This window comes from Gymnodraco acuticeps, unplaced genomic scaffold (assembly GCF_902827175.1).
Source record: "Gymnodraco acuticeps unplaced genomic scaffold, fGymAcu1.1, whole genome shotgun sequence".
Taxonomy (NCBI): domain Eukaryota; kingdom Metazoa; phylum Chordata; class Actinopteri; order Perciformes; family Bathydraconidae; genus Gymnodraco; species Gymnodraco acuticeps.
The window spans coordinates 281,406-300,814 of NW_022989819.1; the positions used below are offsets into that span (position 1 = coordinate 281,406).

The 19,409-nt window shown below is 38.7% G+C and overlaps 2 protein-coding genes across 3 annotated transcripts in view; both read left to right on the forward strand.

Moving 5' to 3' along the window:
* The window catches only part of myom3 (myomesin 3), a 76,552-nt gene extending 60,799 nt beyond the window's left edge, over nucleotides 1–15,753 (forward strand). For both annotated transcript variants that reach the window (XM_034233246.1, XM_034233242.1), the window contains 18 exons: nucleotides 1,104–1,285; nucleotides 1,972–2,083; nucleotides 3,385–3,541; nucleotides 4,285–4,391; nucleotides 4,664–4,708; nucleotides 4,942–5,078; nucleotides 7,674–7,818; nucleotides 8,288–8,347; nucleotides 9,296–9,363; nucleotides 9,910–10,020; nucleotides 10,301–10,388; nucleotides 10,560–10,598; nucleotides 11,537–11,642; nucleotides 13,392–13,555; nucleotides 13,630–13,666; nucleotides 13,834–13,856; nucleotides 13,965–14,020; nucleotides 14,389–15,753. In XM_034233246.1, coding sequence (XP_034089137.1) covers nucleotides 1,104–1,285; nucleotides 1,972–2,083; nucleotides 3,385–3,541; nucleotides 4,285–4,391; nucleotides 4,664–4,708; nucleotides 4,942–5,078; nucleotides 7,674–7,818; nucleotides 8,288–8,347; nucleotides 9,296–9,363; nucleotides 9,910–10,020; nucleotides 10,301–10,388; nucleotides 10,560–10,598; nucleotides 11,537–11,642; nucleotides 13,392–13,555; nucleotides 13,630–13,666; nucleotides 13,834–13,856; nucleotides 13,965–14,020; nucleotides 14,389–14,676 — 1,925 coding nt within the window. In that variant the 3' untranslated portion in view covers nucleotides 14,677–15,753. The remainder of the gene's footprint in view (nucleotides 1–1,103; nucleotides 1,286–1,971; nucleotides 2,084–3,384; nucleotides 3,542–4,284; nucleotides 4,392–4,663; nucleotides 4,709–4,941; nucleotides 5,079–7,673; nucleotides 7,819–8,287; nucleotides 8,348–9,295; nucleotides 9,364–9,909; nucleotides 10,021–10,300; nucleotides 10,389–10,559; nucleotides 10,599–11,536; nucleotides 11,643–13,391; nucleotides 13,556–13,629; nucleotides 13,667–13,833; nucleotides 13,857–13,964; nucleotides 14,021–14,388) is intronic.
* Nucleotides 15,754–16,272: 519 nt separating this feature from the next.
* fabp10a (fatty acid binding protein 10a, liver basic) lies at nucleotides 16,273–17,399 on the forward strand. The gene is made up of 4 exons (XM_034232738.1): nucleotides 16,273–16,496; nucleotides 16,722–16,894; nucleotides 17,085–17,174; nucleotides 17,297–17,399. The coding sequence occupies exons 1-4, from the start codon at nucleotides 16,430–16,432 to the stop codon at nucleotides 17,345–17,347; spliced, it is 381 nt and encodes a 126-aa protein (XP_034088629.1). The 5' UTR covers nucleotides 16,273–16,429; the 3' UTR covers nucleotides 17,348–17,399.
* Nucleotides 17,400–19,409: the final 2,010 nt, after the last annotated feature.

The window sequence follows — 19,409 nt, forward strand, 5'->3', positions numbered from 1 at the left end:
GTTAATCTCTGCAAATGGGCTTTCCTCTGTGCCATTAATAATTTAAAAGTGACCGAAAACCATTAAGGAAATTAACTACCAAGTGCCGGCAGGGAGTCTGTGGGGGTAGATTAAGAAATGTGACTGTACTCATTTGGACTTTACTATTAGTTCTGATTTGTTATGACTTTCCAAGAAGAAGTGTTCAGTTAGTTTCTGATATGGTCACTCAGGGAATATACTATTGTTTTATAGCTGACACACTTTAGGATCTCCTGCAAAAATCCCTGACCCTGTTACACTTATGACTATATTTTATTGATTATTTTATATTATATTGGTTTAGACTAAATCAGATTAGATACATTAAGGTTAGATAACATTTGATGTACTTTAGCGATCTGAAATTGGTAAAATTATTTTTGTTTAAACTGCAGCAGTTTAACTATGAGTTAAAAAATAAACAGTAAATATATACATCCACAGTGGAAATATATATCTATAGACGGTCTTTAGAATACCCAAAATAAAATATAGAATTCGCCATGATAGACTAACCTACTACTTATTACTGATTCAAACGAGCCGTCTTATGCTCATTTTCAGGTTTTTTATTTACATTATGTGCCTCTACTGTTAACATGCTTTAATGTTCAAAAGTGATTTAATGGGTTGGAGCACTAGCCAATAGAAGCGTGAGTGTTATATAGTGATGTCACTATGTAACAGAAGTAAACAAAGGAGTCCAATGGAGGCGTTTCAGACGGGGGGAGTGTGTGGGAGAGAAACACCCTCTCGACGGAACACAGGGATTTTAGCCTTAGCAGACCATTAAATACACAACAACATATAGGAAAAGGAAAAGCCCAGAAGGCATAATAGGGCCCCTTTTAGGATAATTTACAATATGCAAAGTAGTTGCAATGTTTTGAAGTTCAATTGAAATGCAATGGGGTAGAGTGTGAGTACAATTTGTACTTATTTTTCAGGGATATTGAAAGGAAACACAGTGGTATAAAACAAACGACGAAAACTATGAAGCTATGTCTTCTCTGGTAGCCTGAGCTGAGGTGTTTTTCGAGGGTTTTTGCTGTGGATTATTTTTGCTCCTGCTCCTCGTCCAGGTTGCCCCTATGACGCGGAGGTCAGGGAGGTGAGTGCCGGCTCTCTGGTGCTGCTGTGGGCCGCCCCGCTGTACCAAGGTCAGGGTCCCGTCACCGGATACTTCCTGGAAATCAGCGAGGGCGACCAATCAGACAACTGGACTACTGTGAACGAAAAGCCGATCACTGACACACATTACAAGGTGAGTGAAGCTAGAGGAAAGAGGGATTTAGCCCACACTCTTGTTTTCTTCCAATTAATGTATTTTACAAGAATATAGACCACTACCAACACATAAAGTAAGAACTTCCTCAGGTGATGCTGTACAAATAGTTTTAACAAGCTTCATGTCAAGATAACAACTTTTTAAATCAGGATGTGTCTATTATCTGATCCAGGAATGTAAAGATATTCCTGTATTGACGATAACTCTAGTGTATAAATGAAAATCATTTAATGTTATATAAATACACATAGGATCATTTTATGAAAATAATTCAGCCTCTCTTGAATCATATCTGTTTCAGTTTCTTCCCTAACAACTCACACACACATTTGTATAATCCATTACACAAAGTTAAAGATGATTTTTGACAGATAGCATTACAATTCATTTCTTGAGGAATCGTAAAAATATTGTTATGTATTTTTCTGACATAAAAAGGTTGTATTGCTAATCTGATATTGTGACAGCCCTCATCCGATCTAACTCTGATCTAAGTGTATTTAATAATTGTATGAGCAATTTTATTATTGTTATAACTCTAAAAATCCAGCCTGCTCCAGTATTTCATTCCCTTCTGTATTTGTGGGTCCAAATGCTGAAATAGCCAAGATACTTTATGACAATAGTGTGTAAATATTTGATGTGTTTCTTATGACTTCCAGGTCTCAGGTCTTCAGGAGGGTCACACCTACCGTCTCCGTGTGGCGGCTGTCAATCAGGCTGGAGTCGGTCCCGCCTCCCTTCCCACCGAGCCGGTCACAGCTCACACCACAGGTCAGCCGTCATGCCTCCAGAAAAACTAATATTATAATATATATTTGAAAAAAATCCCCCTGCCAGGCTTGTTGGAGGCTCTGGACCTTGGATATGATATATATAATAGGAAAAGCAGCCACTCTCCAGTCTGTGGAGAAGTTATTTATTACGACAAGCTTTAAGGGACCTCTAGTATCCTCAATATACACATACAGCATGATAAGTGCCTTTAAAGGATTAGGTTAACTCATATTAGCCTTCTAGCAGAGGGTTTAGTGGGAAGAGAGATACTCATTCTCATGTATGTCTGTTGAATATGAAACTGGATGATGAGACAGTTAGCTTAGCTTAGCATAAAGACTGGAAACAAAGGGAAACTGAATCTGTCCAAAGACTTCTGGCTCCAGCTTTATATGCAGTGGCGACTGGTCATGCACAGCCCCCTCCTAGTGTCAGCAGAAAGTAATTCAAATAACAATTACAAAAAAATGCAAATAAATGCAAAAAACATACATCTTAAAATATATGTTAAGATCATGTTTAATCATCTGATTCGTCTGTACATTGCTGTTTTAGTTTGTGTTCTTCTAATTAGTGTCTACAGTGTGCCTATTGAGCCGTTTTGAGCGACGTGGGTCAAGCCCTGATCTAGCCCCTCTCTCTCACTGTCAAAGTGAACCTGTACTGTAAAAACGACACTGCGCATGCTTGCATACCTACCAAACGTCATATCATAATTCAGAGAGCTGATTGGCTGTAAGTACGTGTGCCGTGAAAATAGTACATAGTTGTTTGTAAAGAGACGAGAGAGAGCAGCGTATAGCGATTAAAATCAGTAAAACTGAAAGAAAATGAATGACGTTGACCATCTACTTCAGCTTTGGTAAGTTCATTTTATGTCATCTTTTATTGATCTTCTGTGTTTTGCCTATAGGCTATTGCTCTGCTGGATCGATTGATATTGTGACCTTGAAGCTTATATATACACATCTAAGTTGTTTGTGTCCCACCACTTTTGTACATATAAAAACGCCACTGTTTATATGTATCGGACAAACGTAGAGTGATTTGAATTTAATTACGTAACTCGTTGCAAGGAAGCAAGTTTCCCAAAATGTCAAACTATAAACTTCCTATGTCCATCCGAACATTGAGAAAATTGGTTGTAACCAGAGGAGCTGTAGCAAAGAGACATTTTCATCATAGATCATTTTAAACAAAATGCAACCATTGGAATCATTTTATCAAAAATATATTCAAAATATGAATCAGATTTTGTTCACAATGCAGCCATATTCACCCACCCTTTCATCCTTTAGGTGCAAAAAACATCGAGATTGGAGTGGACGACGATGGTTTCATATTTCTGGGCTACGAGGCTGAGGGGACGGACGAGGAGAGCAAGTTTCTGTGGAACAAAAACTACACCGAGCCCATTGATGCCCAAAGAGCTCAGGCAGAAAACACGAAGTGCGGGTAAGGCATACGTGCAGCATGGACTGTACGTCTTTGCTTGTTTCAATCCAAAACATCTTTGGCAGTAGGCAAGAACAATAGAGGATGTTTAGAAGAGCTCATTCAAGTTGTCAGAAATGATTTTTACCCTGCAACAATGAATGCCTTGACTTTTTCGGATTTTGTAGATATTTTTAAACAGAGTTGGGATAATGTTTTGCATGTCAGAAGTACAGTATGTCTCAAGTCTTTGCATCAAGTCCCAAGACAAGACTACAAAGTCACAAGTCCTAAACATTGAGTAAAGAGTCCTAAAACAACATCTGAAATGTGTCGTTTTCAAGTCTTTGGTGTTAAAGTCCAAGTGAAGTTGCAATAAAGTAATATTTGTCCAAAGTCATCAAATGTGTGACTCTAGTCTGAAAACTGTCCACACCTTAGGTTTTTAGATTCAAAATGGACCAGATCAATTGTAGCTTCTCTGTAAAGCACTTTTTTTAAACTGTGTGACCCCAACTAAAGGCCTGTCTCTTTTAAGTTTCCCATTTCTTAGTTTTAGGGAAGCACGCCTGCCTACTGTCTTGCTTATTGACTTCTTGTTAAACAATACCTCAACATTTTTAGCTGGATGAAAGACATAAGGACAGAAAGACAGCTGTTATCACATACCAGCACCTACATCACGGTGCTGAGGACTGACACATAAACAAGAATCCCAAGCTCCTCCATAGACCCCTGAGTCTGTCCTTCAATGTGTCCCTCAGGTCTGTCCTCACCTTCTCAGACCCCTCTGAGGAGGATCTGGGTCTCTACACCGTGGAGACCAGCGACAACCCAGACCTGTCGTCCAGCTATGACTTCACGGCTGAAGGTAAACTACAGGAGAGCAGAAGGTTAAACCGTCTTGTCTAATTCTCAACTTTTCCTCAGGCACATCGACAATAACAGTTCAGCATCAGTTGTGGCAGCATGAAGAGCATTGGACTTTTAATTTGAAGGGTTATCAAGTTTTTCCCTCAAGCAAATAATTATGCCTCTCACAGCCACTTCCACAAGGTCACTGGTTTAACAAAGCGTAACGATCTCATGTTCAGCTCCTGTCAACATTTAATTAACCTTCAGCTGCTGTTTTATTCTCTGCAGACCTTGAGAGACTCAAAGAACTCAGCTGGCAAGTCAGAAATCCACGTACGTACCAAAGACATTGCACTGTTTCACAGAGAACGATGATCCGCTGATGTGTAAAATACATATATTTAATTTCAAAGGTAGATCTTAAGCTGGTATCAGTCATTTTCTTCATTAAACTTGATAAATGTTCAGAATTTGGTAACGGTTGACATGTAAATAGAGCTAATTCGAACACATGGTGTACATACAAAGCTAGAGCACGTCCTGTGATGTTTTGTGTTTGCTGACAGTGATAGATCTGAAGTCGGGCTGGCAGGTGGAGGTTTCTGAGAAAGGTGAAGTTCGTCTCTGGCTTCAGACTGAGAGCCTGAGTGATGAGGCTGAGCTGCGTCTCATCTTCAACGACAAAGAAATCAGCAGCTCTCCGGTAGGAAACGCTGTGTTGGTGTTCCTGCAATACTGGAAGTATGAGCATGAATCTAACCTCGTCAGGATTGAGATTTGATATCCACAGTTCTTTAAAACAAATCGTACTTTAAAGTATTTTGGGATAAAGACACAGTTATGCTTATATTCTAGTGTTTCTTTACTTCAATGAGAAAATGGCAGAATCCTTTACCAGTAGTTTGATGATTGATATTTAAAACGATTGTACAAGATGTATGTGAGGTCCATCCTGCCTCGCTAAACCATAACTTAAGCAAATCATGTCACCACTGCAAAAGGGTTCAAGTTTGCGAGATACTCAAGGTTAAGTTAAAGGGAGTTACGCGGCGTTAAACACTGGTTCTTACATTTCCCATGAGTTGTTAGCAGTTCCAGAAACTTGACATTTTCTGGTAATCTTCTCAGATGGTTGTATTAACATACATCTTTCAGGCTCAAAGAGTTCCAACTCTCCAACATATGTAAAAACAAAAACAAAGATGTCCCCAAAAAATAAACACAGAGATATTTGGTGTCACATAACTAATTTATTCCTTTTTACTTAATGATTAAGCATCTTACAACTCCTCAAGTTTCTTCAGTTGTGATCTTTTGGACTAAACTACCTTTTATAAATGACGGCTATTTGAATCTCAGTGCTTCCTCCACCGTAATAAAATGAAATTCAGTCTGAAAATCTTCCCTTTTTGAAGGTTTAAATATGTAATAAAATATCCAGTCAGCTATTTAATGTGCAGCTCTAAAGTCTGTCTATTTAGTGTGGAAAGCATTTAAATCACAGATGTTCTGCAACTTTACCAGGATACATTAAATTAGTGTGCACCTGCATGCAGCTGCGATTATGACAAGTCACTATGAATCAAAAACAGCAATTAGTGTTGTGATAAACTTCCAGGAAGGCAGCTAATGGAGGCTGCCAACGACGATGAAGAGCAGGTGTGCACGGCAGCACAAAGGTCTCGAGACTGAGCTAATAAACAAAGTCTGTGAGACTTGAGGAGCAACATCTGGTGCAAGTGTCCGTTTTGGTTTGATGCCCAAAATGTAAAGGTGGACAGCTTTCTTATTTCGGTAGTAAACTGTATTCCATTATCTAATATTATATTAAATTGATTCTCTATCACTGTAGCAACTGTAGAAATATAAGGAATGATCTGTGAAATGTATTAAGACATATTGATAAAACACAAACTCTTGTATTGTATTTATTTTGCTTCTTTTTCAAGTCGATCTGTTTGTATACTTGCACTAATATGTGTTTCACATATTTCAACAATGACCTCTAAATGCATTTGCTTTCATAAACATCCTCATAAAAGCCTTAGCTATTTGCAACCAAAACAAAAAGCTATTTCACAAACACTCTCACCCAATGACAAAATAATGGAGTGCTGCAGCAAGGGCGGATATGGAGACAGTGATTTCACCTGCCAATTTAAAGGGCGATCGAAACCGAGATGACTGAAAATAAAACAATATAATCATCAAGGAACATAAAGTGATGTGAACAGACCTCTCCAGCATTTGCATGCGTTATGACACAAAGTCAAAAATAATCTTCAATGCTTTCAAGGTTATTGAACCGTGCACTGGTGTGTCCACAGAGAGGAGAGCAAACACAGCACGGTATATTTACAGTGGAGCCACAACTCTGTCAGAAAAATGTGTGTGTGTCTGTGTGCGTGTGTGTCTGTGTTTGCGACTGTTTGTTTGTGCGACTGTTTTATATCCAGAGGCTTCCATTTGGTTTTTATTTATTCCATTATTTCTCCATATCAGAGCTCCATCTGAACAGTACTGATTATGTTATTTCTAAATGAGCACAGCTGAGGATTGCAAATTCAAATAGCCATTTAGCCGATTAGGGCCCTCCGCTTGCCGTACATCACAAATCACATCCGAGGCTTATCAACATTCAGGACACGCACTTCTCTTGATGAATATAAAAGTCATACAAATATGCTTAAAAGCTGCTTCCTGTTTGTTTGTGTGTCTGTGTGTGTTAGGAATGTTAAAGGTCACCTATTGTGCAAAAAAACACTTTTTCATGTCTTTTATACATCACCATGTGTCCCCTCTGTGGAAAGAGATTCTGAAAGTGTCAGGAAGAAAGATTCGCTCACATTTTGTCCTGATCCATTTATATAAAAACCTGTCTGAAAATGAGCTGATCAGATTATGGCCACTTTGTGATGTCATAACGATAGTTTTTTTGGGCTTATGTAACCATTAGCCAATCAGCAACCAAGGTAACCCCCCCCCCCACCTTATCACCTGAATCTCCTCCTAGAGCACCATTGTGTTCTTTCTAACCAATTATATCTCAGAGGGGCGTGGGGAGGGGCTCCTTATTTTCATCTAAAGTAACAGACCCAGAATCAGCACTTTTGAAACAGGGCTGAAACAGAGGGGATTATGAGATGCTTCAACGCATGATCTGTTTGGTATTTGGAGCCAAACACTTCAGAGACATGTTTTGTATATATCTGACACCTATAATATGTTGATGAAAAACAGTATAATAGGGGACCTTTAATATTTGATCTACTCTGTGAACTTCTTCTCTCTTCCGCAGCACCGTAAGATCACCTTCGACAGGGCCAGCGGTCTGGTGGAGGTTCTGTTCGACCAGCTCTCTGCAGAGGACGAGGGCTCGTACACGGCGCAGCTGAAGGACGGCCGCGCCAAGAACCAGTTCACTTTGGTCTTTGTGGATGAAAGTGAGTCCGGCGCCAATAAGCGTCATATTGGTTTTTGTTTAATACCAGAATCATCTGGAAGAGTTTCATTTAAATGTCTGTTAAATCACCATCAGTCACTAAACAAAGTAACACAATGGTGAGTAACTCTCATGATTTTGACGATAGCCTTGATGTTTGGAAAATAAATGTATTGATTTCATGTTAATGATACACATATGATAATATAATGTAAATAATCCACTGGATAATAAATGTTCACTTTTCTAAAGTTATGGATACAGACTCTGCCTCCCCTCACTTTTTTTTTAGTGCAATCAATTTGCCAAAAATTGAGACCAAATACACAAAAAGCTAAGATAATTTGAATGAATTCAGTATTATATGTTGAGGTTATTTTGGAAATAAGAGCCTCATTGGTTCTCCCCATATGAACTGTGTGAATCTACTTGTTTGTAACGCTGTCTGATATTGTTTGTGTCTCTGTCAGAGTTTCGGGAGACGCTGGCCCTGGTTCAGAAAAACCGGCGTGACCATAAGAGAAAGTCTGGTAAAAACCCTCCAAACTTCAGTAACACACTGTGTTGTGGAAATATTTTCCAAGGCCCATAACTTTGACCCAGTGTATCAGTTCAAACTGTCCTGACTGAGCACAGGCACCTGTAACCTTGGCTGCTGTGCTCTCAGTGTTTTGTCTCCCTGCTCCTGCCTGTTGGCGTCAGCTGATAGAGGTGTTATCATTCTATCTTGTTATGCAGCATGTTGATGATGCTCTCTGAACTAGCTAAATACATGGGTCTGGGGTAGAGTTCTTCAGAATTGACGTGGCAACTCTACCGTGGAGTCAGAACCTCTGACTCTTGGACTTGTGATGTGAATCCTCCGGCCGTTAACTCCAAATAAACCATCATGTGTTTGACATCAAAGCTACTGCTCTTCCCGTGTCTCCTTCCTGAGTCGGTGACTCCCAGTGCATAGCTACACAGAAGTTTCCTCTACACACTGTGATAAATAGAATCACCTCTACTAATTGCAATAGCTTTTTGATGTAAAATATAAAGAGACATCTGTTGCATATAGAAAGACAGGAAGCTTTCTGTAACACTGAACTCTGTGTTTTCATGACCTGAGCTCTGAGATGTGATAAGGAGAGTTTTACCACTCTTTTGTGTATATAGGCCAATGTCCCAGTGCCCGCTTGTGCAAACACTCCCTCTCACACCATGTCAAATATTCAAAGTCCACATAAAAGACAGTTTGTCTCTCACCTGCAGACTAACATGATGCAAAACATATTTTATAGAGGGAATTTTGTTCATGTTAATATCAATTGTCCCTCTCTTATTGCAGGCAGCTTCTCCCTGTCAGTACTCTTGTGTACCACACAGCCATAATTGATGTATTATGATGCAAGTGTGATTCATCGGTTGCTCTGAATAAATGATGGTCTGTCGGCCACTGTTTCTAGATGGTTGATCATGTCTTCTGTATTCCCAAGGACCGTATTTCGAGGAAGACTTGTCGTGGAGTGTAAATGAGGATTGTGAACTGGTTATAAAGTGCAAGGTACTTTTTTCAAGAATAAATGTGCTAATTTCCGTATGCAAACTAGCCTAACATCATATTAAGAGCCTGGAACAGTTGATACATCATTCAGAGGCAAGTTAATGTTCTACTTGTAATAATAGATAAATGAATAGTTCGGGGACTTCATGAAGTTGTTTCTGCACCAGTAAACAAACAAGATATAACATTTTAACTAGTGGACTTTAGACCAACAGGTTTTATTACCTTTGATCAGAGCGAGGCTAGCAGTTTCCCCCTGTTTCCAGTCGTTATGCTAAGCTAGGCTAATGGATTGTGGATTCAAGCTACATATTGCATGGTCAGAATAACGAGTGGTGTCTTTTCATCAAGCTTTTGCACAGAAAAGCAAATAAGCACATTTCTCAAATAGAAAAAAAGTTTGTGCTGTTACACAATGTATGATAAACCAGTAATAACAGCAACTATTATAACACTGGTTTGCATTCGTAATGTAGATTTTATACGTACATTACAATCAGTTTAAGATCATTTTTTATTCAGGTATGTTTTTTCCTCCATACACAGGTGACCAATACACACAAGGACACGTCAGTGAAGTGGTTTAAAGAAGGCGTGGCGGTGACGCAAGTCGTGTACGACCAGTCATCAGGAGTCAGCACTCTCACCATCCCACAGGTACCTAAACTGATTCAGCTTTGTTTTCAGACGGAAATATGTGGGAAGTTTAGAGCTCAGGGAAATGTGAGTCAACATTAATAATTTGTAGCTGGTGCAGTGAGAGAAATAAGATGAACACACCGTTGATGTTTACACTTTTTTGTCTTATTCACTATTATTTAGTGTGTATTCCGTTGAATATAAATATGAATTGAAGGTTTTCTCCAGAGGTATCAATATTTCATTTGAGAAGCTATGAATATTTAAAATTTTAAAACAATGCTTGGTTATTCCTCAGGTTACAAAGAAAGAAGCAGGTTCCTACAGAGCGGTGGTGACAGATGGGAGAGGAGAGGATGTCAGCACCTTGGAGTTACTGGATGACGGTGAGACGTGACCTTGTCCCCAGAAAATAGAATGTATTCCTGTGTGGCACAAATTGGCACAAACAGTCCATTCATTATGAAAGTGAGGCGATTGAAGTGCCTCTTTTACCTCGTCCTTAGTATTCAGCTACCTACCTCTAATCTCCGCTTAATTGGTATTTTTATTTACAGAGTATGACCAGCTTCTCCAGCAGCTAAGCAAACAGTGCGGTGAGTTATTCCCAGGTGGAAGCCATACCTTTGTGAAATGTGCCGGAGACTTGTTGTTTTTACAGCAGGTGTTCTGTGTTGGCATGGGGATAATATGACAGAAAGCCATGTTTATTACCTGTGGTGCGTTTGTGCTGTTCCTGAATATTAATGAATTCAAATGAAAAAATAATCAGTTCTTTATCAATAAATCAGCCGTATTACCTTGAATGATTGAAGGAAACGTTTTTATTTGTATTTTGCTCGCATGCATCCAAGTCATCCAGTTGTTGCTCACTGCTTTTTTCGATATTTAAGAAAATATTGCTTTCTGAAACACTTGCTTAAAGGTGGGGTAGGTAATTCACTTCAGAAACACTTTTTGTTATATTCCATGGAATGCTCTTAATATCCCGATAGCAATGAATATTTTAAATGCTTTGACAATAAATCCATTAAAAAAATCATCCGTGGAAGCCGTAGTACTGTAAAAAGCACGACCGGCCCGGCTAAAATAACTGGATGGCCTACCTGCCTGTCAGCCTTCCATCTGTGCACAAACTTATCTCGTGCCCTCATTGGTCATGTGCGCGTTCGTGTGTGTTGGACGAGGGGCTCTGTGAGGAAGTCTGAAGGAAGGGGCAGATTTTTTCGGCTGCATACTTTCAAATTATAGTGCACTCGAGCTGGTTTCTCCATTCTTACCAATAGTCTCATGCTTGCGCAGGTGTGTTACTAGTCCATGATAATGTTTTAAATAGAAAGCAAAAATGTCTGTTTGGGAAGTAGTAAAAATATGACTTGGATTATTCACTTTTTCAAGAATTCAATGTGAGAAATTGACAAAGAGTGGGTCATTGATATGCAAATGATATTTGTTGGGTGACATATTTCTTTAAATTACCAAGGAAACTGAAATGTATGCTAAGTAACTCTGCCTTGTCTCTCCGTCTCTGCAGCATTGTCTGCCAGCCCTCTGAAGATTCAGAGCACTGCTTTAGGTTTCAAGCTCTACTGCTCACTCAAATACTATATAAGCTACATGAAGACCAGTTGGCACCTCAAGTGAGTCCACATGCAGAGCACCTCTCTGACCCGACACCCCATGTGCATCTGCTACAGAGGAGGAAGTTTCCAAACTAAATTCTGACAAACTTTAAGTAAGACCGGAATAGCAATGTTGAGAATCGTTATGTGCAGGAAGGAACACCAGCACCTCCACAGGGAATCAAATGGGAAAAAAGCTGATTTTTGCTTTAGTATCATGCAGTGTAGGCACATTGTTTACTGGAGGGCACAGCATTGCAATGCTGTAACCCTAAAGACAGGAAATGCACACAATATTGAGGCGCTCTATGCCTAACCAGTGTGTGTGCCAACAACACAAACATAGTTTCGGATCAGATCCACACACACTGGCTTGACTGCCGCACATACACACACTCAAATACCAAATAGAGGTATATAAATGTACCCTGACATTTCTCTTCATGATGGCAACGTCTGGAACACCTTTACTGAAGTTCAGCCTCTAAAATCCTTATCAAAGTTCAACTGCTGACAGCTTTAAAAGTTCAGGATCTACAAAATAATCTGTGAATAAGAAGTGGATCATTATGTCTGCCTGCAAATGTTGTTATGTGGCAGCTTGGACCCGGATCTGGACATTTAAACACCTGCTTCATCCTACCTATCTGTCATAATCAAAAACACAGTGCATCATTCTGGCAGCCAAACATACTAGTTAAACTCACAGTACATTTTACGTTTTGTATCCAAAATATCAGACTTAATTTTGGATAAAACTGGATGAGAGATATTTATTACAGAGAAAGAGATAAAGCTGTTCAACTGGACGGATCTTTAGGCAAGGCAAGGCAAGTTTATTTATATAGCACCTTTCAACACAAGGCAATTCAAAGTGCTTTACAAAAAATGAAAGACATTAAGAAAATGGCATTTAAAATCAGTCATTAAAAAGAAAAGCTAATAAAAGAAACATTAAAATAAAAAGTACATGGATAAAAGTTACAGTGCAGTCTAAGATATGAATAGTTCAATTAAAAGCAGCGACAAAAAGAAAAGTCTTCAGCCTGGATTTAAAAGTAGTCAGAGTTGTAGCGGACCTGCAGGTTTCTGGGAGTTTGTTCCAGATATTTGGAGCATAATAACTGAACGCTGCTTTACCACGTTTAGTTCTGACTCTGGGGACAGAAAGCTGACCAGTCCCTGAAGACCTGAGAGATCTGGATGGTTCATAATTTAGCAGGAGGTCAGAAATGTATTTTGGGCCTAAACCATTCAGTGCTTTATAAACCAGCAGCAGTATTTTGAAATCTATTCTTTGACACACAGGAAGCCAGTGTAAAGACTTCAGAACAGGAGTGATGTGATCTACTTTCTTTAGGAACATAAAAGTGTGTATAGCTGCTATGACAAACATTTCATCAAAGAGAAAGATCACATCGGTAGTATTGCAATTATCCGAAGAAGCTACTGTGTTTCTTTTGCCAGGCTTACACCACCACCTGCTGGCAGATTTCAAGATCTGCAAAGAGTGAAACAATTGAAGAAAATCTGCCTATTATGATGCATGACACATTTTCTTTTATCCTTCATAAAATGAGTTTGCAATGAATCCATGTCCCCATATCTAAATGTTCAATTTAAAATAATAAGCTTTCTGAGTTTATGCAGCTGCATCCGTTTACTCTACTCTTACTGAACTATGATGTTGCAGGAAGAATTAATGTCACCGGATAAAAAGAAGGAGTATGTTGATAACAAAACATGTATTTGCTTTCTTCCATGTAGAGAGAAGAGGATTGACCAGGATGCCAGGACAAAGCCTGGCAGCAGCGTGCAGGAAGTCTGGATTGAAATCTGTAACCCGACAGAGAATGATAAAGGGAAATACACGTTGGAGATGTTTGACGGCAAAGAGACACACAAACGATATCTTGACCTATCTGGACAAAGTGGGTGGAGTGTGAAGGATCTAAAGCACACATATGATTTCAGAGGAGATGTTGATTCTTATTTATTCCAACAGTGTTTGCTGATGCCTTGCTGGAGCACCAGAGGTTGAAGTAAGTGCAGTAGTTGGTGCACCTAGCATGGTTTGCTGTGACACTAACAGAGAGCAGTGAGAGGTAACACACTATTAGTTGAAAACACTGAAAGAATCTCAGCACACTGTTATTTCCCCGCACTGTGCCTTGTCGTATTGATCTGTCTCCTTGTTTTCATCCTTCAGGCAAGCGGCCGTGGCTGAGAAAAGTGAGTCCCAGGTTATGTGTTAACGCTGAGATCCTTTTTCCACAATAAAGGTGAAAAGACTGTACAGTGGATATCAGCGGGGAGTTATTGTTGTTTGTGTTGTTTCAGATCGGGCCAAAGTGACAAAGGGTCTCCCTGATGTGGTGGCCATCATGGAGGGCAAGGTAAGATACACTTTTTACGCTGCTATGGACAGTCTTGCCCTAATGTACATTTCTCAAAGATATTGAAGTGACTGTTATTATATTGATTGTTGTGCTTGTCTTAATGTGTGCATATGTATAAATGTGTCTGTTGATTGTGTATATATATAGGTACATACATATTTGTATACATATTTGTATATATTCGTTTTTGTATTCAGGATTGTGGGAAACTGTATTTCGATATCTCTGTCTGTACACACAAACTGAAAGATTGACAATAAAGTTGACTTTGATATTAGACAGCAGTGATATTATTGTAGCCCTATTGTATGAAGAGTTCATGGTTACAGTTGAATTTCTTTGACTGCTCCTTGTCCTATCTTCAGACTTTGTGTCTCACGTGCTTCATCGACGGTTGTCCGGACCCAGAGATCATCTGGCTTCGTAACGACAAGGAGATTGTGGACCAGGCCCAGTTCACCATCACAAAGGAGCCCAAGTGCAGCACCATCACCATCCACAACGTCACCATGGCAGATTCTGGGAAATACAGCATCTTTGTGCGCAACAACTTTGGCTCTGAAACGGTTGATGTTACTGTGAGCATTTACAAGCATGGGGAGAAGCCTCCAGATCACGCTGTGGAGATGGGTTTTGAACGCAAAAAGAAGTGAGGGATTTAGTTTGAGATTTAGTTTGAGATTTAGAGATTGAGATTAGTGCGAACAGATATACAGGTGGATGGATAGATAGATTATGACATGGAATGATGATTGTTTTTTGTGTTTAAGGAACGTTTATTGAGCATTAAGGAACTTTGTTGTGGTTTTGAAAAAAAATCTCCTAGTCTTTGAACTCCAAATATCTTCTTTATATGAGTTTTATGTTCGTACAGTGCTTTTTTCCCTGGCAAATGTTCAATGTAAGCTTCACTTGGTCAATGGGGTGAAATCAATCACCTTTAGCATGAAGTGTACCAATGTTATAATCCTTAAAACCTTATGTGTGTGTTATCTTGACTTTAGACATTGATATCTGCAGTGGCAGATTTTCACCATCCAGCTGCATTTGATACATCTTTCCCATTTTTTCTTTTGCAATTTGAACTGCACTGACAGACCTAAAAAAATGCCTAACAATGTTTATTTAAATCAAGAACATCGGATCCTGGTAACATACAGATGACACTTTCTTTGTATTATTTAAACTGGAGACAATGTGTGCCATAAAAAGATATACTTTGTGATGGATATTGCAAAATTCTGTTAGTCAAACTCATTTAGTTGAAGTCATGGGTGTTGCATATACAGATTGTTTCTATTTTAAAGTAACTGCAACTTTTGTAAAAAGAAAATGCACTATGTTCCTTTCACAACTGAAAAGCTGAATTCATACTCAGTAAAATGCACAATTAATCATTTCGATACACTCCGAGGATATCCTGCTACAGACTCACTTGGTCTGGTATGCTCATACAGTAGTAACTAATGTTAGGATGTCAGCTAACATTAGTTAATTTGTTAATTAGCAACCCCTATATATTGCTTTATAACTGCTGTCAGAGAGCCAGTTTGCAGACTTCAACTTTACCTGTGCTCCTAGTACAGTACATTTTATTATTCACCAGTATTGGAAATGTTTTTGCTTCCTAAGCACATGTCAAAATGAAAACCGCAACTCTCTGAAGCTAATCAAGCTTTTGGTGAATCATATGTGTGATTTGTTTGTGTGTGTGTTGTGAATAAAGCTTATTCAAGTGACTTTTGCCTGTGTAGTATTTTTATAAACATATAAATATATTTGGTCCTTCTATTCTTAAAGTAAACGTTTAGTCCAATTTATGATGAAGAAAATGTAGAGTGCAGCTTTCTCTGCATATGATTTTACAAGCAGAGATTATTTATTGTACTTTAAGAGCAAACAGTCCGTAGTGTCATTAACCCTCATACTGGGGCTCAGTCAGGTAGACTCATGTTAGGGTTCAACGACACTCTGAGGACAGGTCGCATACAAGTTCATTTAGTGTATTAAATTCATATTTTTTTAAATGTTAACACCACATGCTAACATCTTCAAAATCCATTCTTTGGGAACTTTACATGAATTAATGTAATAAGACAAAACTGCAAAGTATGGTGCACATGGGAAAATCTGTGCATATTTCTTATAAAGGAAGCTTTTTAACACACGTGACAAAACTGACCATCTAACTATATCTTTGGTAAAAGCTGAGTTTGGTCCAAACAGGAGTAAGTGAACTCCAGGTTGTTCAAACAGCAGTGATTACTACAGAGGAGGTTGTTACTCATTAGACAGGGCAGAGCGTTCTGTATAAGAAGGTGGATGACTCAAGTCACATCCTCCACATTGTGTTAAGATTCACACAGTTGTCTTCAGCCTCCAGCCCAGTAGGATCTTCTAGAAATCATGGACTTCAATGGAACATGGCAGGTGTACGCCCAGGAGAACTACGAGGCGTTCCTCAGGGCCTTGGGTGAGAAAATAAAGAATCAAGAAGGGTTGTTTGCTTATAAAGTATAACAACATATTTATAAGGGGTAAACGAGACAGAGTGCCTATTTAAATGCTGTTACAACTTCCACATGCTTAATTGAACCATACAGAACACACATTCTGATTCTGATTCCAAAGACTCATCAGTTCTTCATTTTAGGTTGTGCAGGATTTAACAAAACACATCTTTTGCTTTGCTTTCCAGATCTCTCAGAAGATGTTATCAAGATGGCCAAGGACATCAAGCCAGTCACTGAGATCAAACAAACTGGTAATGACTTTGTTGTCACCTCCAAGACCCCTGGGAAGTCTGTGACCAACTCCTTTACCATCGGCAAGGAGGCTGATATCAACACCATGGACGGCAGGAAGCTCAAGGTTTGTAGTTCTTGTTTTCTTTTTCATTTCTAAGGTGCTTATGTATATTATTTCTAATTTGGGACAGCATATTTGTGTTTACAGCAGAAATATCAGTGTATATTTATCTTAAAGTGTGCTGTGATTAAGTGTACAAGTGTATTCTTTGGGGAGGTTTGTGATATGTATTGTCTCCTCCTGTGACCCACAGTGCACTGTCAAGATGGAGGGAAGCAAAATGGTCTGCAACATGGGCAAGTCCTTGCACATCTCAGAGCTCCAAGGAGGAGAGTTGATTGAGGTATGCCTATATTACCAGAACTCACCTTTTTCTGATTCACCTTAAATATCATAAGCTTCAATAATGTAATGAATCTCTTAGCCTCTAACTAAATATGTTAATTCTCCCTTATCCAATTTCAGACTCTGACCATGGGCTCAACAACTCTCATCAGGAAGAGCAAAAAGATGTAAACCTTGCAGTGAATAAACACATGTCTATTTAAATAAAATTGTTGCTTAATAATTGTGGTTTGCATCGTCTTGTTTGAGAAAATGTCTCTCTTTGAAAAGGCTTATCCCAACATTCAGTGTTGTAAAGTTACTAAGTAGATTCTGAGGTAATTGTACTTTACTTGGGCATTTTTTTTGCTACTTTGTCATTCTTCTCCACTGCAATTCAGAGATTAATCGTGTAATGTTACTCCACTACATTTATTAAATACCTTTAGTTACTTTGCAGATTTGGATGAATGATGTGAAATATAATCAACACTTAAATAAGGCTTTGGTTACACCTGGAGTAATATTCACTATCTCCACTGCAGTATACCAAGTTATTAAAACATGCTCCACCTTTACCAACTTTGATCAAACTTGAATGCATCAATAATTATAAGCAAATCACATGATATATATTATTCTGGAATGGGCCACTCTACCTAATTAGTACTTTTAGATTCTGTACTTTGAGGAGATTTTGATACCAATGCTTTTCTTTTATATTCAAGCAAAATGTTGACTTTTACAAGCAATACAGTATTCTTAAACTATTTGCATTTGCGTTTACAGTACTTGATCTGAGTACTTTTTTCCACCTCAACATCCTGGATGTGGGTTTGTTTGGTGCGCATGTGTCTTCGTGGCTTTACGCATGCGCAGTACGAAGGGAACGCTTTGACCACGTAGTTAGTGTAGCCTGCAGTAAAGCATACGGATTTATGAATAAAAAGCTGTAGTAAACTAATTCCCGGCTGCCAAATTAAAGCAACGGACCTTTACAAACATGGCGAGGTACCTGAGACCGCCTAACACTTCTCTCTTCTAATAATTTCATGGAAACCCCAGCAGGTTTTTTTTTTTTGGACTTGTAATGTGGGATGCTATAGGTTAATAAAGATGTTACAGTTTGGCGTTGCCAATAATATTTTTGTACTTTGGGTTACCCAATGTTTATGTTCATACATGTGTTAATATGCATAGCCTTGTCTCCATGTGGCGTGTTAGAATAAATAAAGATACAACTTCAGACCCAGCTTACCAGTATTTACCAAATATGTTGTTCCCGCTATTATACAGCAGGAAAGCTGTATACTGTAGTAGCTGTGATGAGTGTTGCAATGGATGCTACCTTGTGCTATTACCTAGAACTTAGTTTGAACAAGATGTACCGTCAGTTGAATTGTTCAAGTGTTCCTTATACGGCTATCCTAGTTTACTTGGTATAATTTGTCAATAAACTGTCAATGGAGAATCTGTTTTTTTTTTTTTTTAAAGGAACTCTTTACGAATTTAAAGCAGGGGTGTCCAAACTACGGCCCGCCGGCCATTTTGAATCGGCCCTCAGCAGATTCAAAAAGTATAATGAAATATGGCCCACAAAGGAAACGTGTGCTTAAATGTAAACATTACAGTTTTCATGAGTAAATAAGCTAATTTTTCTTTAAGTTCAGTCAATTAAAGTTGAAATTAGATTTTTTTTAAATCTAAATTGATAAGAAAAAAGCCCAATAACTTATTTGTTGCTTGAAATATACCCTTCCTATTATAAGCAATCTGAAGCTCCCGTTTTAAAGAATGAGCTGCTAACAAAATGAATGAAACCCTATGGAGAGCTGTGAGGTAGGCTGCCGTTTATCTTAAAGCATATTCAAGTAACAAGCATAATCTACATACATTTGATGGATTTAGAACATCATTTATGAGGCAGAATACCTCTAGTGAGTGGCCCAGCCCTTCGTATTTGTTCTGTATGTGGCCCTCGGTGAAAAAAGTTTGGACACTCCCGATTGAAAGTAGAGAGGGTTCCTTGAGCAAAGGTCTATTGTACAACACACCCTAGACACAAGTGTTCACTCCAAAGAAAAATATTCAAACACAGACAGATGTAGGGGGGAAGGGAAAGGGATTTATTTCTTCTTTTTTGTAACATTTGTTTTCAATTCACAGAGTGCATTAGTTTGCTTTTTCAAACACTAATTCATGCCAATTTTAAACGGGGCATTTTTCTTTTCCATATTCAGTGACATTTCAAAGG

Excerpts from the sequence above, each read along its gene's own strand:
- fabp10a (XM_034232738.1), top strand. The coding sequence starts at position 16,430 with ATGGACTTCAATGGAACATGGCAGGTGTACGCCCAGGAGAACTACGAG. Across the intron at positions 16,497-16,721 it reads GGCGTTCCTCAGGGCCTTGG|ATCTCTCAGAAGATGTTATC; the intron begins GTGAGAAAATAA and ends TTTGCTTTCCAG. Across the intron at positions 16,895-17,084 it reads TGGACGGCAGGAAGCTCAAG|TGCACTGTCAAGATGGAGGG; the intron begins GTTTGTAGTTCT and ends TGTGACCCACAG.